This window comes from Alligator mississippiensis, chromosome 2, assembly GCF_030867095.1.
Source record: "Alligator mississippiensis isolate rAllMis1 chromosome 2, rAllMis1, whole genome shotgun sequence".
Lineage (NCBI taxonomy): Eukaryota > Metazoa > Chordata > Crocodylia > Alligatoridae > Alligator > Alligator mississippiensis.
In genome coordinates, this window is record NC_081825.1 from 187,297,843 (window position 1) to 187,313,475 (window position 15,633).

The window sequence follows — 15,633 nt, forward strand, 5'->3', positions numbered from 1 at the left end:
CTCCTTTGTAACAGAAGCCACAGACTAAAGCCAAGCATTTTCTGCCTTTAGCTTAAGGGTTTGTGGCCAATTGGAGGCCCCCCTTTTAGAAGGACATTTAACCTCCATTGAGAGATGCCAAGTGATGGAAAGTAAACCATGTTCCTCACTTTGTTGTTCCATGTACCTATTATTTCTGGTGTGAATTGGTCTAGCTTCACCTTCCACCCATGAGACCCTTAGTGTGGGTGAGCAGATCTCTACCAGGGCTTCCCCATGCTGACTGATACCAGTGTGCACCCTTGTGAGCCAACATGTATACCCCCTTGCCCCAAAATCACTGCTCCAGGCAGGAGCCCCCAACCACCACCCTGCGATGGTCAAGCAAGGAAAGAACAAGGCTCACGCCAGCTGGTAAAACACCTATTTGGGTATTTATTACAACACGTTGTTCCAAAATACAAAAGAAAGGAAAAGAAAGAGGATAAAAAAGCACTGTTGTTTACAGCCTCTGGAAATAAATAAATAAAGACGAGGCTGGGGGCAGAGTGTCTCTCTTGGTCCTGCCAGACAACATCCAACTTCAGCATTTGCTTAACAGGGAGAAAGGAGTTGCATTTGGTTACAGTGACTAATGGAAAGGGGGCTGGAACAGTGGGCCGCAGGGGCTGGTTGCAAGATACTGTCTCTCCACTCCAGGCTCAGAATACATCCCAGGTCCACCTGAGCTTTTTTGGATCCCAAACCTGTGTTGAGGTCACTGTTTGCTTGCTAACGAAGGGCATGGACCTGTAAGCTGTGTTAATGGGAGCTAAGGCAGCCAAGTCTCCCAACATCATCAGCCAAATAGGTGACTCCCTCCTCCCTACTGCATTTAACCCTCTATCTGTCTCAGGCTGAAAATACACTTGAGATGGGAAGAGCAGAGCCTGAACTGAATTTGCAAGGAGGGCTGGAGTGTAGTCTACATATGACTCTTAAGGAGAATAAAACCTGAGGAAGATTTCTCTGTTCCTCTAGAATGGACTCAGATTAACATTTTATATAAATTCAACACAGCATAATGAAAAAGACCCCCCTACCTATAGTAAATCAAATTCATGATTGAGACCAAGGCTGCTCCTGGAAGGGCAGTATTAATTCCCTTGACTTAAAATGACTCTTAATGGGGTAGGGTAGCTAAAAAGAGATTATTTCATCATGTGGCACAGAAATTATTTCTTTCCCCTTCCTCTGATATGTTAGCCCAGCAAAACAACTACCTAGCAGTAGACTAGGCACTGGGAGATGATTGGAGGAGATCAGGCTGGGGTAAGTACTGGGTTTTGCCCAGCAAGGTTATTCAGAAATAACAACATTGCTAACTGTGTATTTTATCTGGGATAGTTACAGACCACTATACCCTGCATCTGTGCAGGGGGTCAGACTATATGACCCTTGAGGTCTCTCTGCAGTCTTAAGACAGGAAAACTAGATTCATTTCTGTTAGCAACACATGCATGTTAGAAGCCGTTCCCCTTCTTCTGCATCCTACCTGAGGCCAGTGTGATGGACTTCCCTCAAGTTGCATGCTCTGTCACGCTAATACTGAACATCCTTATTCCCCAGGAGGAGCTGCCTTTGGGATAGGGAAAGATCATCAGGGTGGCTGGGAAGCCAAGCCCAAGAAAGACCAGGAGAGCTTGCCGAAGTAAAGTGCCAGTGCAAAAAACTCAGTGGCTTTGGTGGTGGGATTTCTGAACTGGCTGGCAAATGCCAGACCATTCATTTGCTCCTGGTAAAGGTGCACTCCTGGATTTGGCCACCCTGGGGAAGAAGTGGGGGTGGGAGAAACCCTGAGAGTAGGTGGGAATTGACTCACTGTCTCCTGGACAGCTGGTCAATTTTCTTCATAAATTTTAAGCTTTCCCTGTGCAATTGTCCATTTCTGACCCAAGGGGATTTTTGCTCCTTACAAACTTGAGTAGATTCCAAGGCATGCAAAAAGGAAGGGGGGCAAGGGAGAAGAGAAGGGTGCCACTCTGGGCCTTGGAGGTTTGGGAACCTCTGAAGGTTTCACCCTCCGCAACATCTTGCGTGGGCCTGCCAGCATGGTGCGTGTGTGTCTTCCAACCTCTGAGCGAAGCCTGGCACAGTACAGTGCAGCCAGCCCCACTGGGGGGGGCGGGAGGGGAGGCCTTGCATTTATTCACAACAGAGAAACAGAGAGCAACATACAGAGATTAAGAAGCAAAAAATACATAATAATAATAGTAATAATAATAATAATAAATACTTAAATCTATAATTCATAGATTGCAATTACAACATTGATAGCTTATTATCATTAGTATTCAAAGTGGGGGAAGGAAGAAGAAAGGGAACGGCTTCCCAGCAAGGGGAAGTGAGACAGGGATGAATGGCCAGAAAGAAAAAGATCAGAGTGGGAGAATGGCTGGGGTCACAGCACAAGCTAGACAAACAGCTGCTGGGAGTGTCCCCCTCACACAGGCTCTGTGCTGCAGTGTTGCCGACTCCTTTCCTACAACCTCCTGCTCCCTCCCCACTTCTCTGAAATTGCAAAAATAGACTGGGATGCAGTATGGTGCCAAGAAGATTTCCAGCTAAGTGCAACAGAGCAGAGCTCAGCCTCACAAACACTGAGAAGCTGGGGGCATTTTTGCTGGTCCAGTGAATGGTCATCTGGGTAGGAACATGGTTTGTCCTGAAGAAGATGGAGCAGGGCTGACAAAAAATGAGCAGACGTTTCGGGCAGCAGGGCACCAGTCACATGCTGTGCAATTATATCCGATTGTCCCATGGAGAGTAGCGTTGGCTCTCTTTCAGCTGAATCCTGTCCCTACTTATGTCGGTGGGCCAGATTCTGATCTCACTTACACTGATGGGAGTCAAAAGTCCTTCCATTCAAGGCAAAGGAATTACACTGCTGTGAATCAGACCTCACAGAAATCAAAATCAGGCCCAGTTCCTCATCAGATCTCCTGACTGGGAGTGTTCATAGGAGGACTGGGATGAAGTGAAGCAGATCCACTGGGCAATAGAGAAAATCCTCAAAATAGCAGATGCCCCCTGATCCAGAGACAGAAAGAGATGTATCAGGCCACATTGAGCTGATCCAAAGCCCACTGGAAAGGTTTCTTTGACTTTCATGGTTTTGGCTGCACTTCCTCCCCTAAAGCACTGCTCTCATGCAGGGCATTTGGTAACATTTGCCCAGTGCCTGGGATGACTTGGCTTCCAGCCTGCACAGAGCCCAGCAGAAGGAACAGAATAAAATGTTGACATGTGCAAAGCCACACAGGGAGGTGAATTATAAACACCCCAATTGAGAGGTTGTTGCATCTCCATCCTTGGAGCTTTTTAAAACCTGGCTAAATACAGCCTTGGCTGGGATGATTTAGTTGGGGCTGGTCCTACTTTGAGCAGGGGGCTGGATTAGATGATCTCCTGAGGTCCCTTCCAGCCCTCATTTTCTATGATTCTAATTCAGTTCTATGATTGCTAGCATGCTTTTCTTGGATGCAGAAGAGACAGTTGAAGGTGTGTACAGATCTGGAGAAGGGCTTGGAGGAAAGGGACATCCTTGGGGAGAGTAGACCAAAGCCATGACATCCAGGTACATTTCCAAAGCTGCTATAGCTGTTTCCTAGTGTGCCACCAGGTGGCACCCATTCCACACTCTGCCATTCACTGGCCCTCTCTTCTCATTGTTAATCATGACTGAGCTTGACAGCACCCCATGCAGTGACTTCATACAGGGATAAGGGGGTTGAGATCTTCCCATCTTGTGTCTGTCCTTTAACTCTGTCCCCAATTTCACATGACTCCATCTGCAACAGGAGTAGCAATGGTGGGAGTGACAGTGAAGAGCCTTGACCAAGTCAAGATGCCCCAGTGGTGAAAATGCTCTGGTGCCTTGCATTCTTCAGAGCTACTATGAGGGTGTTGGGTTGGTGCTAGCAACAGGGAGACACTGAAGAAAATAAAAGGGAGTGCAGTAGGGATTTTAGTTGAGCAACAGTCAGAGCCTCTTCTTCTCCGCATACGATATAGAAAATAAGATGGATGGGGGATGAACAGCAATTGCAGCCAGAAATAGGTCAGTTTGAGTATCTGGAAACAGATTTTGTGAACACATATTCTTTCTAGAATGGATCCCTGCCCAGGGCAAAGCAGCACAGCTCTCACCAAAATCATGTGCACATGATGTATGAATATCTATGCAATGGGCTGAGAGGATGCTGGGAAGGCATCTCACTCAGTGATGTTCATGCTTCTGTGAGAGGTGGGAAGGACGGGGGTGTTTTTGCAATGCCACACAGGGAGAGAGGGAAGCAGGAAAAGTCCCTGTCTCTTGAGCTGCAGAGGCCAATGGGGCACACTGAAAATGGAGATGTAGGTCACCCCAAAAAAGTGAACAATGTCCTGAGACACAGATTCCTTTCACCTTTACAGGGTAGGTGGTGTTTTTCTTCTACCTAGACCCTTTTCAAAGCATTTGTTGCTAGTCTAACTGCTCTCACTGGCCACATCTACATGTGCATATGAATGCGATGCAATAAGCCCTGGCACATATCACACCAAAGTTTATTGCTTCCAGGTGTCCCATCTACACATGTGCCTGGGACTGCAGCATGCTGAGCTGGGTCAGAGCAGCCCCAGTGGGCAGGAGGCCCAGGGGGTCAGCCTGCCAGCCCAGGGCTGCTCCGACCCAGCTCAACATGTTGCATAGGGGCTGGCTGGGGCACAAGGGTGCTCCAGTGTGGGGCTAGTTGGCAGGCAGCCTCTGCACTGCAGCACCCTCATGCCCCAGCCAGCCAGGGCAGCATCTACTCATGCACTGCTGCAGAGTTTTTTACTCCGTAGCAGGATAGTAGTTGTATTGACTAGTAAATTAGTTTACTTCAGCCTATTTGGGGTGCACTGGTAGACGCACAATGTTTACTGTGCAGCTAGTCTACTGCACAGTAAACATCTTGTGCAGATGTGCCCACCGAGAGCTATGGAAAATCCCACCCTGCATTGCTTAGGCCTTGTGCACTTTTGTACTGCAGGAAGAAGGAATGCCCCACGCTCTCTAACACTGATGGGTTAATGAGATCGACAAGTGTGAAATGCCAGCTCCAGCAGAAGGGGCATAGCCATTTGCCACCCCCACCCCCTGCTCTGGATCTCTGCTAGCACTGTTTTCTTGGGATAGCTGTTGAAATAGCTCTGGCTCATGCTTTAGCCAATAATGGGTAAGCAGGACTCCCACAAACCTGGCCAACAATATATTGTCTGCACTCTCTTGGGGAGATCAAGAGCAGGCCTTGTGACTTGGGGAATGATACACCACATCTGTCAGTGGTGTGAAGAAGCTAGATAGCTCTTCTCATTGCTAGAGGGTCAGTGTCCAAGAATTCTTAGAGAGATGGCTAAAAAGAGTGGTGCTTTCTCAGCATGCCCTGTGTGTGGGCATGATGGGATAGTCCTGAGGCTACTGAGGGTAACTGTCCATTCATGGTGCATCACCAGGCACTAGACTTATAGGACGCAGGCAAGGTACGAGCATGGAAACGTGGCCTACTGGGGATGATTCTGAGTGCAACCACTGGCTCTCCAGTGTTGTTCATAGGGCTGATCAGCCTCTGGACAAGGCTCAGCAGAAAAACCTTTCAGTTATGACCCACATTTTTGTTAACATTTTAAATGGGAGAAAAAGCGACTAGGCAAAAATAGTTTCCCTTTTTTGTGACCAGCTCCAGGAAGGTGGAGATAAGGGGTCAAAAAATGAGGCAAGTCACATTGCAGCCAATGGCTGGGGATGGGGGGGTTAGATGGTGCAAAAACAACTAGGAAGAAACACTGGAGAATCCCGTGGAAAGCTTTTCTGCATTGTAGGCCTCCCAATCCAGCAGGAATGGGAAGTGTTAGGTGACACACTGCTTCCCTTTGAGTACCATCCCCTACCAATGCTAGATACAGCTCTGCACAAGTAGGCAGGAGACACAATCCTCCTACCCCATGAAGCAGTCTAGTCGGCAACACTGAGCAAGCATGAAGTGCTTGCAAGAGGAAATATGACTGTGATGCTTTGAAGAAAGGGGAAAAGTGAGCATACCCCCCTTTCAAAACAGTTGTCAGGAGATGGGGGAGGGTGGGGTAGGCAAAGGGGTCATCAATCAAAGCTTACATTTTATTAATCTCCCAGCAAAAAAACAACCCCCCCAAAACCTCCCCCCAAACATACACCTTTCATCATCCACATTCCTCCTTGTCCCACCACCCACACCAGCCCATTTTTGGGGTACGAGACAGGATCATTTGGAACATCCGAACTTATATAACTCCTTTAAAAAAACCAAACCAAAACTCAAAAATCTTAACGACAGCAGTCTCTCCCTGGAGACCCCTTTTTGCTCAGAACATGCATACAGCAGCAGAGACAGACCATGGTCAGAAGGAAAGCAACAATCTGATGCAACCAGAGCAGTATTATTATTACTGCAGCTCCTCACAGCTTTGCTTTGTGGTTAAGATTTAAACCTGAGATTTTTTTTTTTTTTTGTCTTGTGTAGTTTGATTCCAAACTAAAAACAACACGAAAAAAGAAAAGAGAGAAAGAAAGGGAAAGGGAAAGAACGTATGTGAAGATCCCAAAATTATACAACATTAATAATGACACACAAACAAAAAACCCTGAGGTATTAGCTTGAAAACTAGCATGACACTAAAAGAAGGAAAGCAAAGACAGCCACAGAGAGAAAAAAAAAATGTCCTTAGCAGCAGAGGCAGCATTGAGTCTGCCATATCAAGCCTGGGCTTCTTAGCCAGGTCAAAGTCTCCTGCTGCCTGGGAGAAACACGGGTTTTTGGGACAAGGGCTTCACTCCCCATCAGTACAGGGACTTTTGAGAGAGGGGAGATGCATCAGAGAATGGTCACTTGTGCTCCTGCGTCCCTGCCCGTCCTTTCCAAAATACCAAAGCTCTCTGAATGCTTATTTCCTTGCTGGAGGCGGATCTCCCTTGCACTTCAAAGACAGTAGGACCTTGTTTCCTCAGTCCATGGTAGAGTCCTAAGGGGCCCTTCATTATTCCCAAAAATAAATCAATTGAAGAATCCCAGACAGAAGGATCTCCCTAGGAAACCCTCACCCTTTCCTCCCCAAGAGACAGATGAGGTACGTTTCCTTGGGGTCGGAGGCCTTGCCTTTAGCCGCACAAGAATGAGCCGTCACGTTCACTTCACTCTCACTAAAACGATCAATTGACAGAATGTCTCTGAAGCAAAATAAAAGGAGAAACCCGGACAAGAGAATGGTGAAACAGATCTTCTTAGCAACACACTGGAGGAGGGAGGGAGGATGCTGGCTGCTGGACGTGGGCCTGGCAGTGAAAGGCTGAGGTGGGGGAGATGTGCCCAGGCTAAATCCCAAACGTTCTGGTTTGGTTTCTAGCCTTTCAGTCCACTCCCTTCTTTACTTCTTCCCCGAAATGGCCAGTCAGTGGAGTCTTTCACTGGCTTCACCTTTGTCTTCAGATGGCTCTCTCCCTGCCTGCTGTCACTCCCACTGAGACTCCCACCCTGGATACTCCCTTACACATACGTGTGCGCATGCACACACGCACACTCACATGAGCACGCACACACACGGAGAGCCTCGGGATGAGGCTGTTATTTCTCTCCGGAGGCCTCAGGCCTCTTCCCTTCAGGCAGTAACACTGGAAGGGCAACAGTGGAACTAGGGGATCTGGGAGGGCTCACTATTGGTCTTCTCACTTGCTCCCAAGGGGAGGCTGAGCTTAGGGAAAGGGCAGCTTTCCCTGGGAGCTCAGCCCTCCCTGCATCAAGCCCTTCAAACATTACACAGTGGTCAGTTTTCTTAACACTGCCCAGGACAGGATGCTGCCCCCCGACCAAGACTTCTCCCCACCCCCCGATCTCCACAGCACCCTCATTTCAGGCAACCCCGAACCCTCCCTCAATGATCTTAAGAGTCTCCAGCAACATGACCACAGGACAAAGCCAGCTCTTCCGGCCCGCCGCCCGGAGAAGAAATTGTTCTGTGTATGCGATGGAGACCGGAGAGAAACATATAAGAACCAAGAGGTAAAGAAGAAACTTTGAGGAGGGATTTTCTTGGCTCAGTTTGTGTTGTAAGGAGATTATTTTGTTGTTTTTTTTTAAAAAAACCACACAAAAAAAGATATTTTCCTGTCCCATTTTTGCCCTGCCCAGAGGGGTATCTTTGTCGCCGACAAGTGCTACAGAAGGAGCCACAGGCCTCAGATATTGCTTAGAAACTCGTGTTTCAGATTTAAATACCATACACAGTAAAAATAGAGCTGAAAGTACCGCCCCACATTGTCTGCAAATCATTGCCAGAATGAACAGCTTCAATAAATTAAAAACAAACAAAAAAAATTGAAATATTATTTACGTCTCAATAAAAATCGCAGTAAAACCATTTACTTTTTTTCTTTGTGTGTGTGTGTTTTTTATATTATATATAATATATATTTATATATGTATAGGGCCGCTCTCGTGCAGCATTATTAGCATATTTAGCCAGAGAAACACGGGGGCACATGCTTAGTGCATTGAGGGGGAAAAAAAAAGAAGGGCAAACATCCCCAATGGGTTTCCCTGTTCCACCCCTGGGAGGGAACTGCCAATTTTCCATTCCCCCAGCCTGATAAAAGGGAAGGGAGCAGGGACAAGCGATGCTTCTGCCCTGTCCCATGGGTCAGGAAAATGCTGTGCTCTGCACGATGACCAGCACCCCTCTTTGATTGCTTAACTGCTGCTAAAAAGAAAAGCAGTTCCCCTCCCCACCCTGAACTTTAAGCTGAGAATTCAACTGTTGGATACTCAGATATCAAGAGTCTGCATCTCATTCCAGCTGATAGTCAGCTAGCTCCCCCATCACTCCCGCAAGCCATTCTCTGCACGTAGGAGCAAAGGACTCAGATGGGAAAAGGTATGTCAGCTCCTCCCTCCCAAAAGGGAAAGTGTCTGGGGTGGGGTAGCTTGGGTGGAGGAAGGGAGGGGATGGCTGGGGGGAGGAGTGGGAAGAGGCACTAAGCTTGGACCATCATGTTTCTTGACTTAGATCCATTCGTCTCTGCTTCTGTTTTGGCGTGTGTGCACCTGGAAATACACACACCGATATAAATACTCCGCCCCTCCCTGCCCCCCGCCCTGCCACCCCACCTTGTCTTATCCCCATTAAATATCCCACCCCGCCCCAGCATTCCAACTTCCTGGATCAATGTCAGGACACCTCAATGATTTCCATGCTGCCTGAAAAGCTAGACTGTTTCCCGATTTTGCCCAGGTCTTCCCGGGACCTGCCCTCTGACATGGTCTCCTCGAACTCCATTTGGCAGCTCCTCCTCTTGAACTGCTTCTCAGTGTTGGCATCCTCATGCCAGCTGTGCCGCCCGTCCCTCTGCTCTGCCCTCTGCTTGTCTCTCAGTCTGATCTCACAGCTGCTCTGGATGGCGTTGCAGCTGAATGAGGAGTATGAGCTGGCGCTGGCAAACAGGGCTGCGTTCCCTCCACCACTGCCACTGCTCACCGTTGAGTCTGTGCCAAAGTACCAGGGGGTCTCTGAAGATGGGGTGCTGGGCGACTCTAAGTGCACGCCCCAGGAGCCAACCCCCCCTCCGCCAGTGGAGTTCGGTGCTGCGGCCGGCTGCATAGGCTGCTGCCCTGTATTGGGGAGGCTCAGCCGAAGTGTCTGCTTGAGGCTATCCTCCATACTGGTGCTTTTGTGCATGGTACACATCCCACTGAAGTTGAGGCTCAGTCCATGGGCGGGGGAGCCCGCTTGGTGCCTGTGCTTTCGCCTCTGCCGTACCTTGGCCTCCAGAAGGAAGTCTGGCCCGCTGGGCCAGTCAGGGCTGTCAGGCATGGGTGAGAACTGGCACATGCTGTTGGGTCCAGAAGGGCTGTCCAACTTGCAAAGCTTGGGGGTTTCCCCTGTGTCGACAGGGCCTGGGGCATCCTGCCTCAAGCCAGGGGAATAGGCTGACTTGATGTCCAAGGAGAAGGAGCGCTTTAGTCGGTTGGTGTCTTGAATGCGCTCTGAGGACAGGTGCAAGCCATTGAGTCCTTGCTGTAGTGCTGTGGGTGAGACAATTTTGGGAGCTCCTGCAGGCCTCTCAGGGTCACTGGACGGGGGCACTGAGCTTGTGCTTTTTGGTGTCTCCTCAGCCTTGTCTGAGGTAGGTGTGAGGTGCCTGCTGCTCTCGGGCACCTCAGCTGCATCTTGTGGTGCATCACCCTCACTCCGATCGCCTTGGGCCTTTAAAGCCTTGAGGAGTTTCAGGCTCCTCTCGTACTCCAGGAGCTGGCCCAGAAAGTTGAAGTTGGGCGATATGGACGGGCGTCGGTCTTTGACAAACCTGCAGGTGTAGACAAACAGTCGTGATCATCATGGGATCTTTCACCTACCAGTCAGGATGCCCCTGCTCAGGATGCATCACTGGTGTCCAGAGCACTCTGCCAGAACTTAAAGAGAGCAGGGGAAAAAAATCACACCAGTGCCTCACAGCAGCCTGGATAGGTAGACAGCACTCCCTCTAAGCTGCATGGCATGCGTGGCTGCACAGATGTGCTCATGCTGCACTGCCAGGTGTGCCTATGCAGCCTCGCACACTGCACAGCTTAGGGAGAACGCTGTAGGTAGATCCAGCACTGCTTAGATTCCAGATTTCTCTCTTTCCACAAGTTCTCTTTATGGATATAAAATTTTTAGAAACCACTCCTGAAATGAAACCATTGTGGTGTTAGCTGGCCAGGTCAAGGTTACTGCTGCTTGAAGCTGGGCCCACCACTTCCTCTGAATGGGACATCAGTGAGGAGGAAGGTTGCATGCTGCCACCCTGGCAGTGCTATACAGTGTGCATCCCAGTAGGGGCACAGCACCTCCTGACAGGTAATATAGGGCCAGTCCTGGTAACACTCAGGAGATTCACTCCAGACAATTTTTGGAAAGCCTCTCCTACAGCCTCACTCCTCCTAGGCCCATTTTATTTCCCTTTGTGAAGGTAAAGCTTGGTAGTGAGCTTCTTTGCCTCCTTCTTCTGGAGAGCACCTACCTGTAGGCGTCATCTGAAGACATGCCCATAGTCTTCATGATATAAGCAATGGCAATGGTGGCTGAGCGGGAAATCCCTGCTAAGCAGTGTACTATCACCTGGCAGCTGGACACCTTGGCCTTGTCTGCAGCACAGGACAAGAAGCAGAAAAAAACAACTTTCAGTGTGATGTCCCCAGAGACTGTGGACAGACTTATTCCATCCTCACTCTCCACCCACACACATGGACTCCAGCGGGAACTGAGTCAGGACCTTTGGGCTCTATTGGTTTTGGTGCCGACTCACTGTGGGACCTAGGGCAAACCACCTAGCTTCTCTGTGCCTTAGTTCCCCATTTGTAATACAGGCCTAAGGACCCTGGTCTTTGAGTCTCCCTTAGACCTTCATGAGAAGCTCCCTTTAATTGTGTACAGTGTTATAATCTGCACAATGTGCTCCCTGGGGTCACACATTAGAAATGGCCTGAGTTCTGGTGAAGGTGCCGGGCTGCCTGTCCTGGAGATCAAAGCCCTAGGATGAGTCAGAATGGCTATCACCTGACTGGCCACAAAGCAGACATCCCTCACAAACTACCCCGTCAACAGGATTCTGGGCTGACTTAGGGGTGGGACGGGGATGTTCAGTCTCCATGACCCAGCCCACCTTTGGCCCCTCTGCCAAAGCTGTTAATCAGCGGTGGTTTTCCTGGTGGAGGTATTGGCCAGACTAAAGTTAGTGTTTCATTCCCAGGAGAACTGTTCCTTCCGTTACCCGCTTCTCACTGACTGAAGGCCAGGGATTGGTCTGAACTGAGGAAGACAGCAAGTCTCTGAGGTGTTGGGCATGTCTACACATGTAATTAGTGCACATGAATAAACTCCAGGGCTTATTGCTCTGGAGTTTTTTGTTCCTGGGTGCACTGTTTGAACGTGCACCTGGGAGAAATTAATTCTGGAGCAGCTCTGGGTTTATTCACGCACAGCATGTGGAGCTGGGCTGGAGCGGCCCCAGCTGGCAGGGGGCCCTGGTGGCCAGCCTGCCAGCCCAGGGCTGCTCCTGCCGGCTCCATATGCTGTGGAGGGGCTGACTGAGGCACAAGGGAGTTTTCTACTCTGCAGCAGGATAGTACTTGTATATACTAACCTGCTGCAGAGTAAATTCGTTTACTGCAGCCTAATAGCTGCGCATGTGTAGATGCTGAAAGCACACCCTGTACTTTGCACATAGCTGTGGGTGAAGAGGCATGGGCTGTTTGAACAAGAAAATGGGGGAAGACGAGTCTGTGCTTTGTAACTGGCAAAGACAAGGAACGCAGAGCCCATTCCCAGTGGCTGGGGTCACCATAACATGGATAATGCTTAAGACAAAGCTAATAAATAAAGGCCCAGCTATTCAGAGAGCTGTCTCACCAATAAACTCAATGGACTTGTCCAGCCAGGGAAGCAACTTCTCACAGTAGTTGTCATTGACAGGAATGCGCATGAAATGACTATCACAGATGAAGTCAGGCTTGGGGCAGGAGTTGCTGGCATTGAGGACGTAGCTTATCCCATTCTGAGTCATCAGGTCCTGGGGAGAGAGAAGCGACTGGGTGATAGAACAGGGTCTGGGCACATTAAAGGCAGCATAGCTCTTAAAATAGTGGTGGCTACTCTATTTTTGTAGCCGTTGTTCCTAGGTGAAACTTCACGAACGATGCTCCTTTATGTTCCTAACCATTCTGCCCTTCCCTTACGTCTCAGAGTTGTGGTAGGGGAAAGAGTAAGAATCCAGGGGCTAGAGAAAGAGTGGGAAATGACGATGAGGAAAAACAAAACAATGTCTGTTGTACGTGAACTCTCAGAAAAGATTGTTTTGGGGGATTGAGCACCTCACTGGGAGATGTGTTTGCTACTGGAAACAAACAATGCGTTCATTTATCAAAGTCAGCCCATTTTCTCCGGTTCCAAATAGCCTGAGAAAAGCCTGCTGTTCAACATTTTTCACTAGCTGGTTTACAGAAGTCATTGTCAGCCTATGAGCGGCTTAAAAAATGGTTGTGGCCAAATACAGTTCCGGACACTGGCAACTGGCAATTCAGAATATAAGCTGTTTTGGTTGGGGGACACAGCAGTCATGTGATGCATTTCAGTTTGCTTCCTGGTGGACTGTTTCCTTATTGTAACCATGGCTTTGGAGGAAACACTTGGGGTTAGATTAATCATTCTGGGATTGGTTTTGTGCAAGTGATAATCATCTCTACCATGAGTGCTGATTCCTTTGCCTGTAGACCAATACAGATACAACCTGTATCCCTGAAACATGGAAGATATTGACTTTTGCCATTTTTAAAATGAAAACTTCATAATTTTACAAGAAGGAAGCAAAAATCAACATGTAGACACCTGGAAGCTGACACCCTGCTTCTCCTGCCAGCTAAATTTGCATTTTACAGAGCACAAAGCTGCCTCAACACAAGAGAAATTCCTTACCCAGGAGAGCATTTAATCTATCCCCCCTCCTGTGAAATATGAAATATCATAACCAGAAGGAAATATAATCTAACATCCTGTTTGTCATCAGACAATTTTGAGATAAACTCTCATTTTTATCTGAGCCTAATTTGCACAATATGAACTTTTCCAACCAGGAGATCTTATAGCACCTTCAGTGTTCCTGTGAAATATGAATTTTAATTTCCACCTAGGAGAAATTTTACAATCTTCACATTGAAGAAGGGTGAGTGTGCCTGAAAGCTTGCAAATAAAGAATTTGTTTTACAGATATCTACTTGGTCTAATAAAAGAGATCATCTCTACCATGAGTTCTGATTCCTTTTGCCTGTAGCAATCTCTAATCCATCTCAAGGGCAAAGCAGTGCTAGTGTGCCACAAGGCACCAGAGCACAGGGGTGAATGCAGCCTGTTGTTCCTCCCATGCTTTAAAATTCAAATTACATTGCCTGAAACAAGGGGGATCATCTGTAACTCATGGGATTACAGTGGCTGGATCTTAAAATTTATTCTGTGTTACTTTGGAGGATGATACAGGATTAAACAGGAGGGAAAAGGAGTTGGAAATAAAAATCACTGTGGAAGAGAGAATGATCTGAGGAAAAAAAGAGGAATAAGAGAAACCTCCCCCATCACAGGGTGAGCCCTTCATTATCGCAGAAGCCAGGCAGGTGGAGCCAGCATGAGGAATGAGTGGGATTGTGATGAATGGGGTCAGCAGTACATATCCATGGCTTTGGGGTGCTGAAGCATCACAGAGTCGCTCTCTGCAAGCTCATCCTCATGTTTGGCCATGATTTTTAATGCTCCAGTGGCCACAAGGTACCTATCATCTCAGTGCACGGGGTGGGGCGGGGGGGGGAAGAAAACAACTCTTGGAGTGAAGGAGTGAGTAAAAAGCCAATTCAGGGATTGGGAAGGGAAAGACGGTACTGAAAATGACTTAGCCTAACATACAGGAGACGCATCTGATATTTTGCCTCAGGATTCTTTGACCATTTGATCCACATCGTGGGTCTTGTCCTAACTATGCTTACATAAGAGTCTGTTCCTCAGCAGGCTCTGTAGAAGCCTAACCTCAGCTCTAGAGAGCCAGCCTGGCTCCCAAGCTCGCATTCCTGGCATGTTTCTCTTTCATTTCCTTCTACTCCCTGTATATAATTTCTCTCTCTCCTTTCCACGTCCACCCCCACTACCCGTCAGATGCTTCTACCCTGGCCCACTCCCCCCGCACTGCCCCCGGGCACGAATGGCTGGCTGGCTCCCTCCTGCTCTGTGGTAGGCGCCCATTGGAATTTTAACTACAATTTCTGTTTCTTTCTTCTCTTATTTGTTTTTTTCCCCTTTAAACAAAATTCCTTCCTTGCAGTGACATCACTGCCCAAACATTCTGGCACCTTTAAAAAGACAGTGCCCCTCTTTTCCCTCCTTTCCTTCCTTCCCAAAAGCAAATCTTTGTCCATTTTCAGGCCCCTGCTCCCAACTGTCACTGCTCACCCCACACCTCACTCCTACAGCTAATAGTCTGAGCTTAACTCTCCTCCCTCTGGCTCCCTAGCTGCTCAAGAAATGACTGGGGGTAGTATTAGTCTTATTAGTCTGGTTGGTAGGAAGGAGCAGTGTGGAGAAGATGACTTCCCTGCTGCAACTCTCTCAGGGATTCCCTTGGAGTGAGGTCCTGGTGCTACTCTCTGCTCCCTTGCAGCTTGGATTCCATCTCCTAACAGATCTACTTTTCCATCTGTTTTCCCGACTATGCTTCCTTGCACTTTGCTGCTGTTGAGTCCAGTGCTAAGAGCAATTGCAAAGCTCCCATCACAATGCAGAGGAAAGGCATGCCGATCCCAACTTCCTCAGGACTACATCTCAGCAGCACAATAGCAAAAATTTAGTAAGACTCCTGCCAATCTGAAGGCCCTCTGTGTATGTGTGCTGCTGCTCCTTATTGGGGTTGGACCGGCAAAACCATTAGACAGACCACTGAAAGTTATAGGCACACTATCCTCAAACTGGAAATGAGCTATATTCCCCACCTGTGTGAGCAGTGCCACCCCCAATGTATGAAAAGAGCAAAACCAAGCATAGGGTTGGTGT

The 15,633-nt window shown here is 48.4% G+C and overlaps 1 protein-coding gene across 5 annotated transcripts in view; it reads right to left on the minus strand.

Annotated features, from left to right (window-relative positions):
- Window positions 1-391: 391 nt before the first annotated feature.
- Window positions 392-15,633, minus strand: part of DUSP8 (dual specificity phosphatase 8) — an 89,666-nt gene continuing 74,424 nt past the window's right edge. For all 5 annotated transcript variants that reach the window (XM_014602403.3, XM_014602402.3, XM_014602401.3 and 2 more), the window contains 3 exons: window positions 12,457-12,616; window positions 11,069-11,192; window positions 392-10,372 (listed from right to left, as the gene is read on the minus strand). In XM_014602403.3, the coding sequence (XP_014457889.1) occupies window positions 9,238-10,372; window positions 11,069-11,192; window positions 12,457-12,616 (1,419 nt within the window). In that variant the 3' untranslated portion in view covers window positions 392-9,237. The remainder of the gene's footprint in view (window positions 10,373-11,068; window positions 11,193-12,456; window positions 12,617-15,633) is intronic.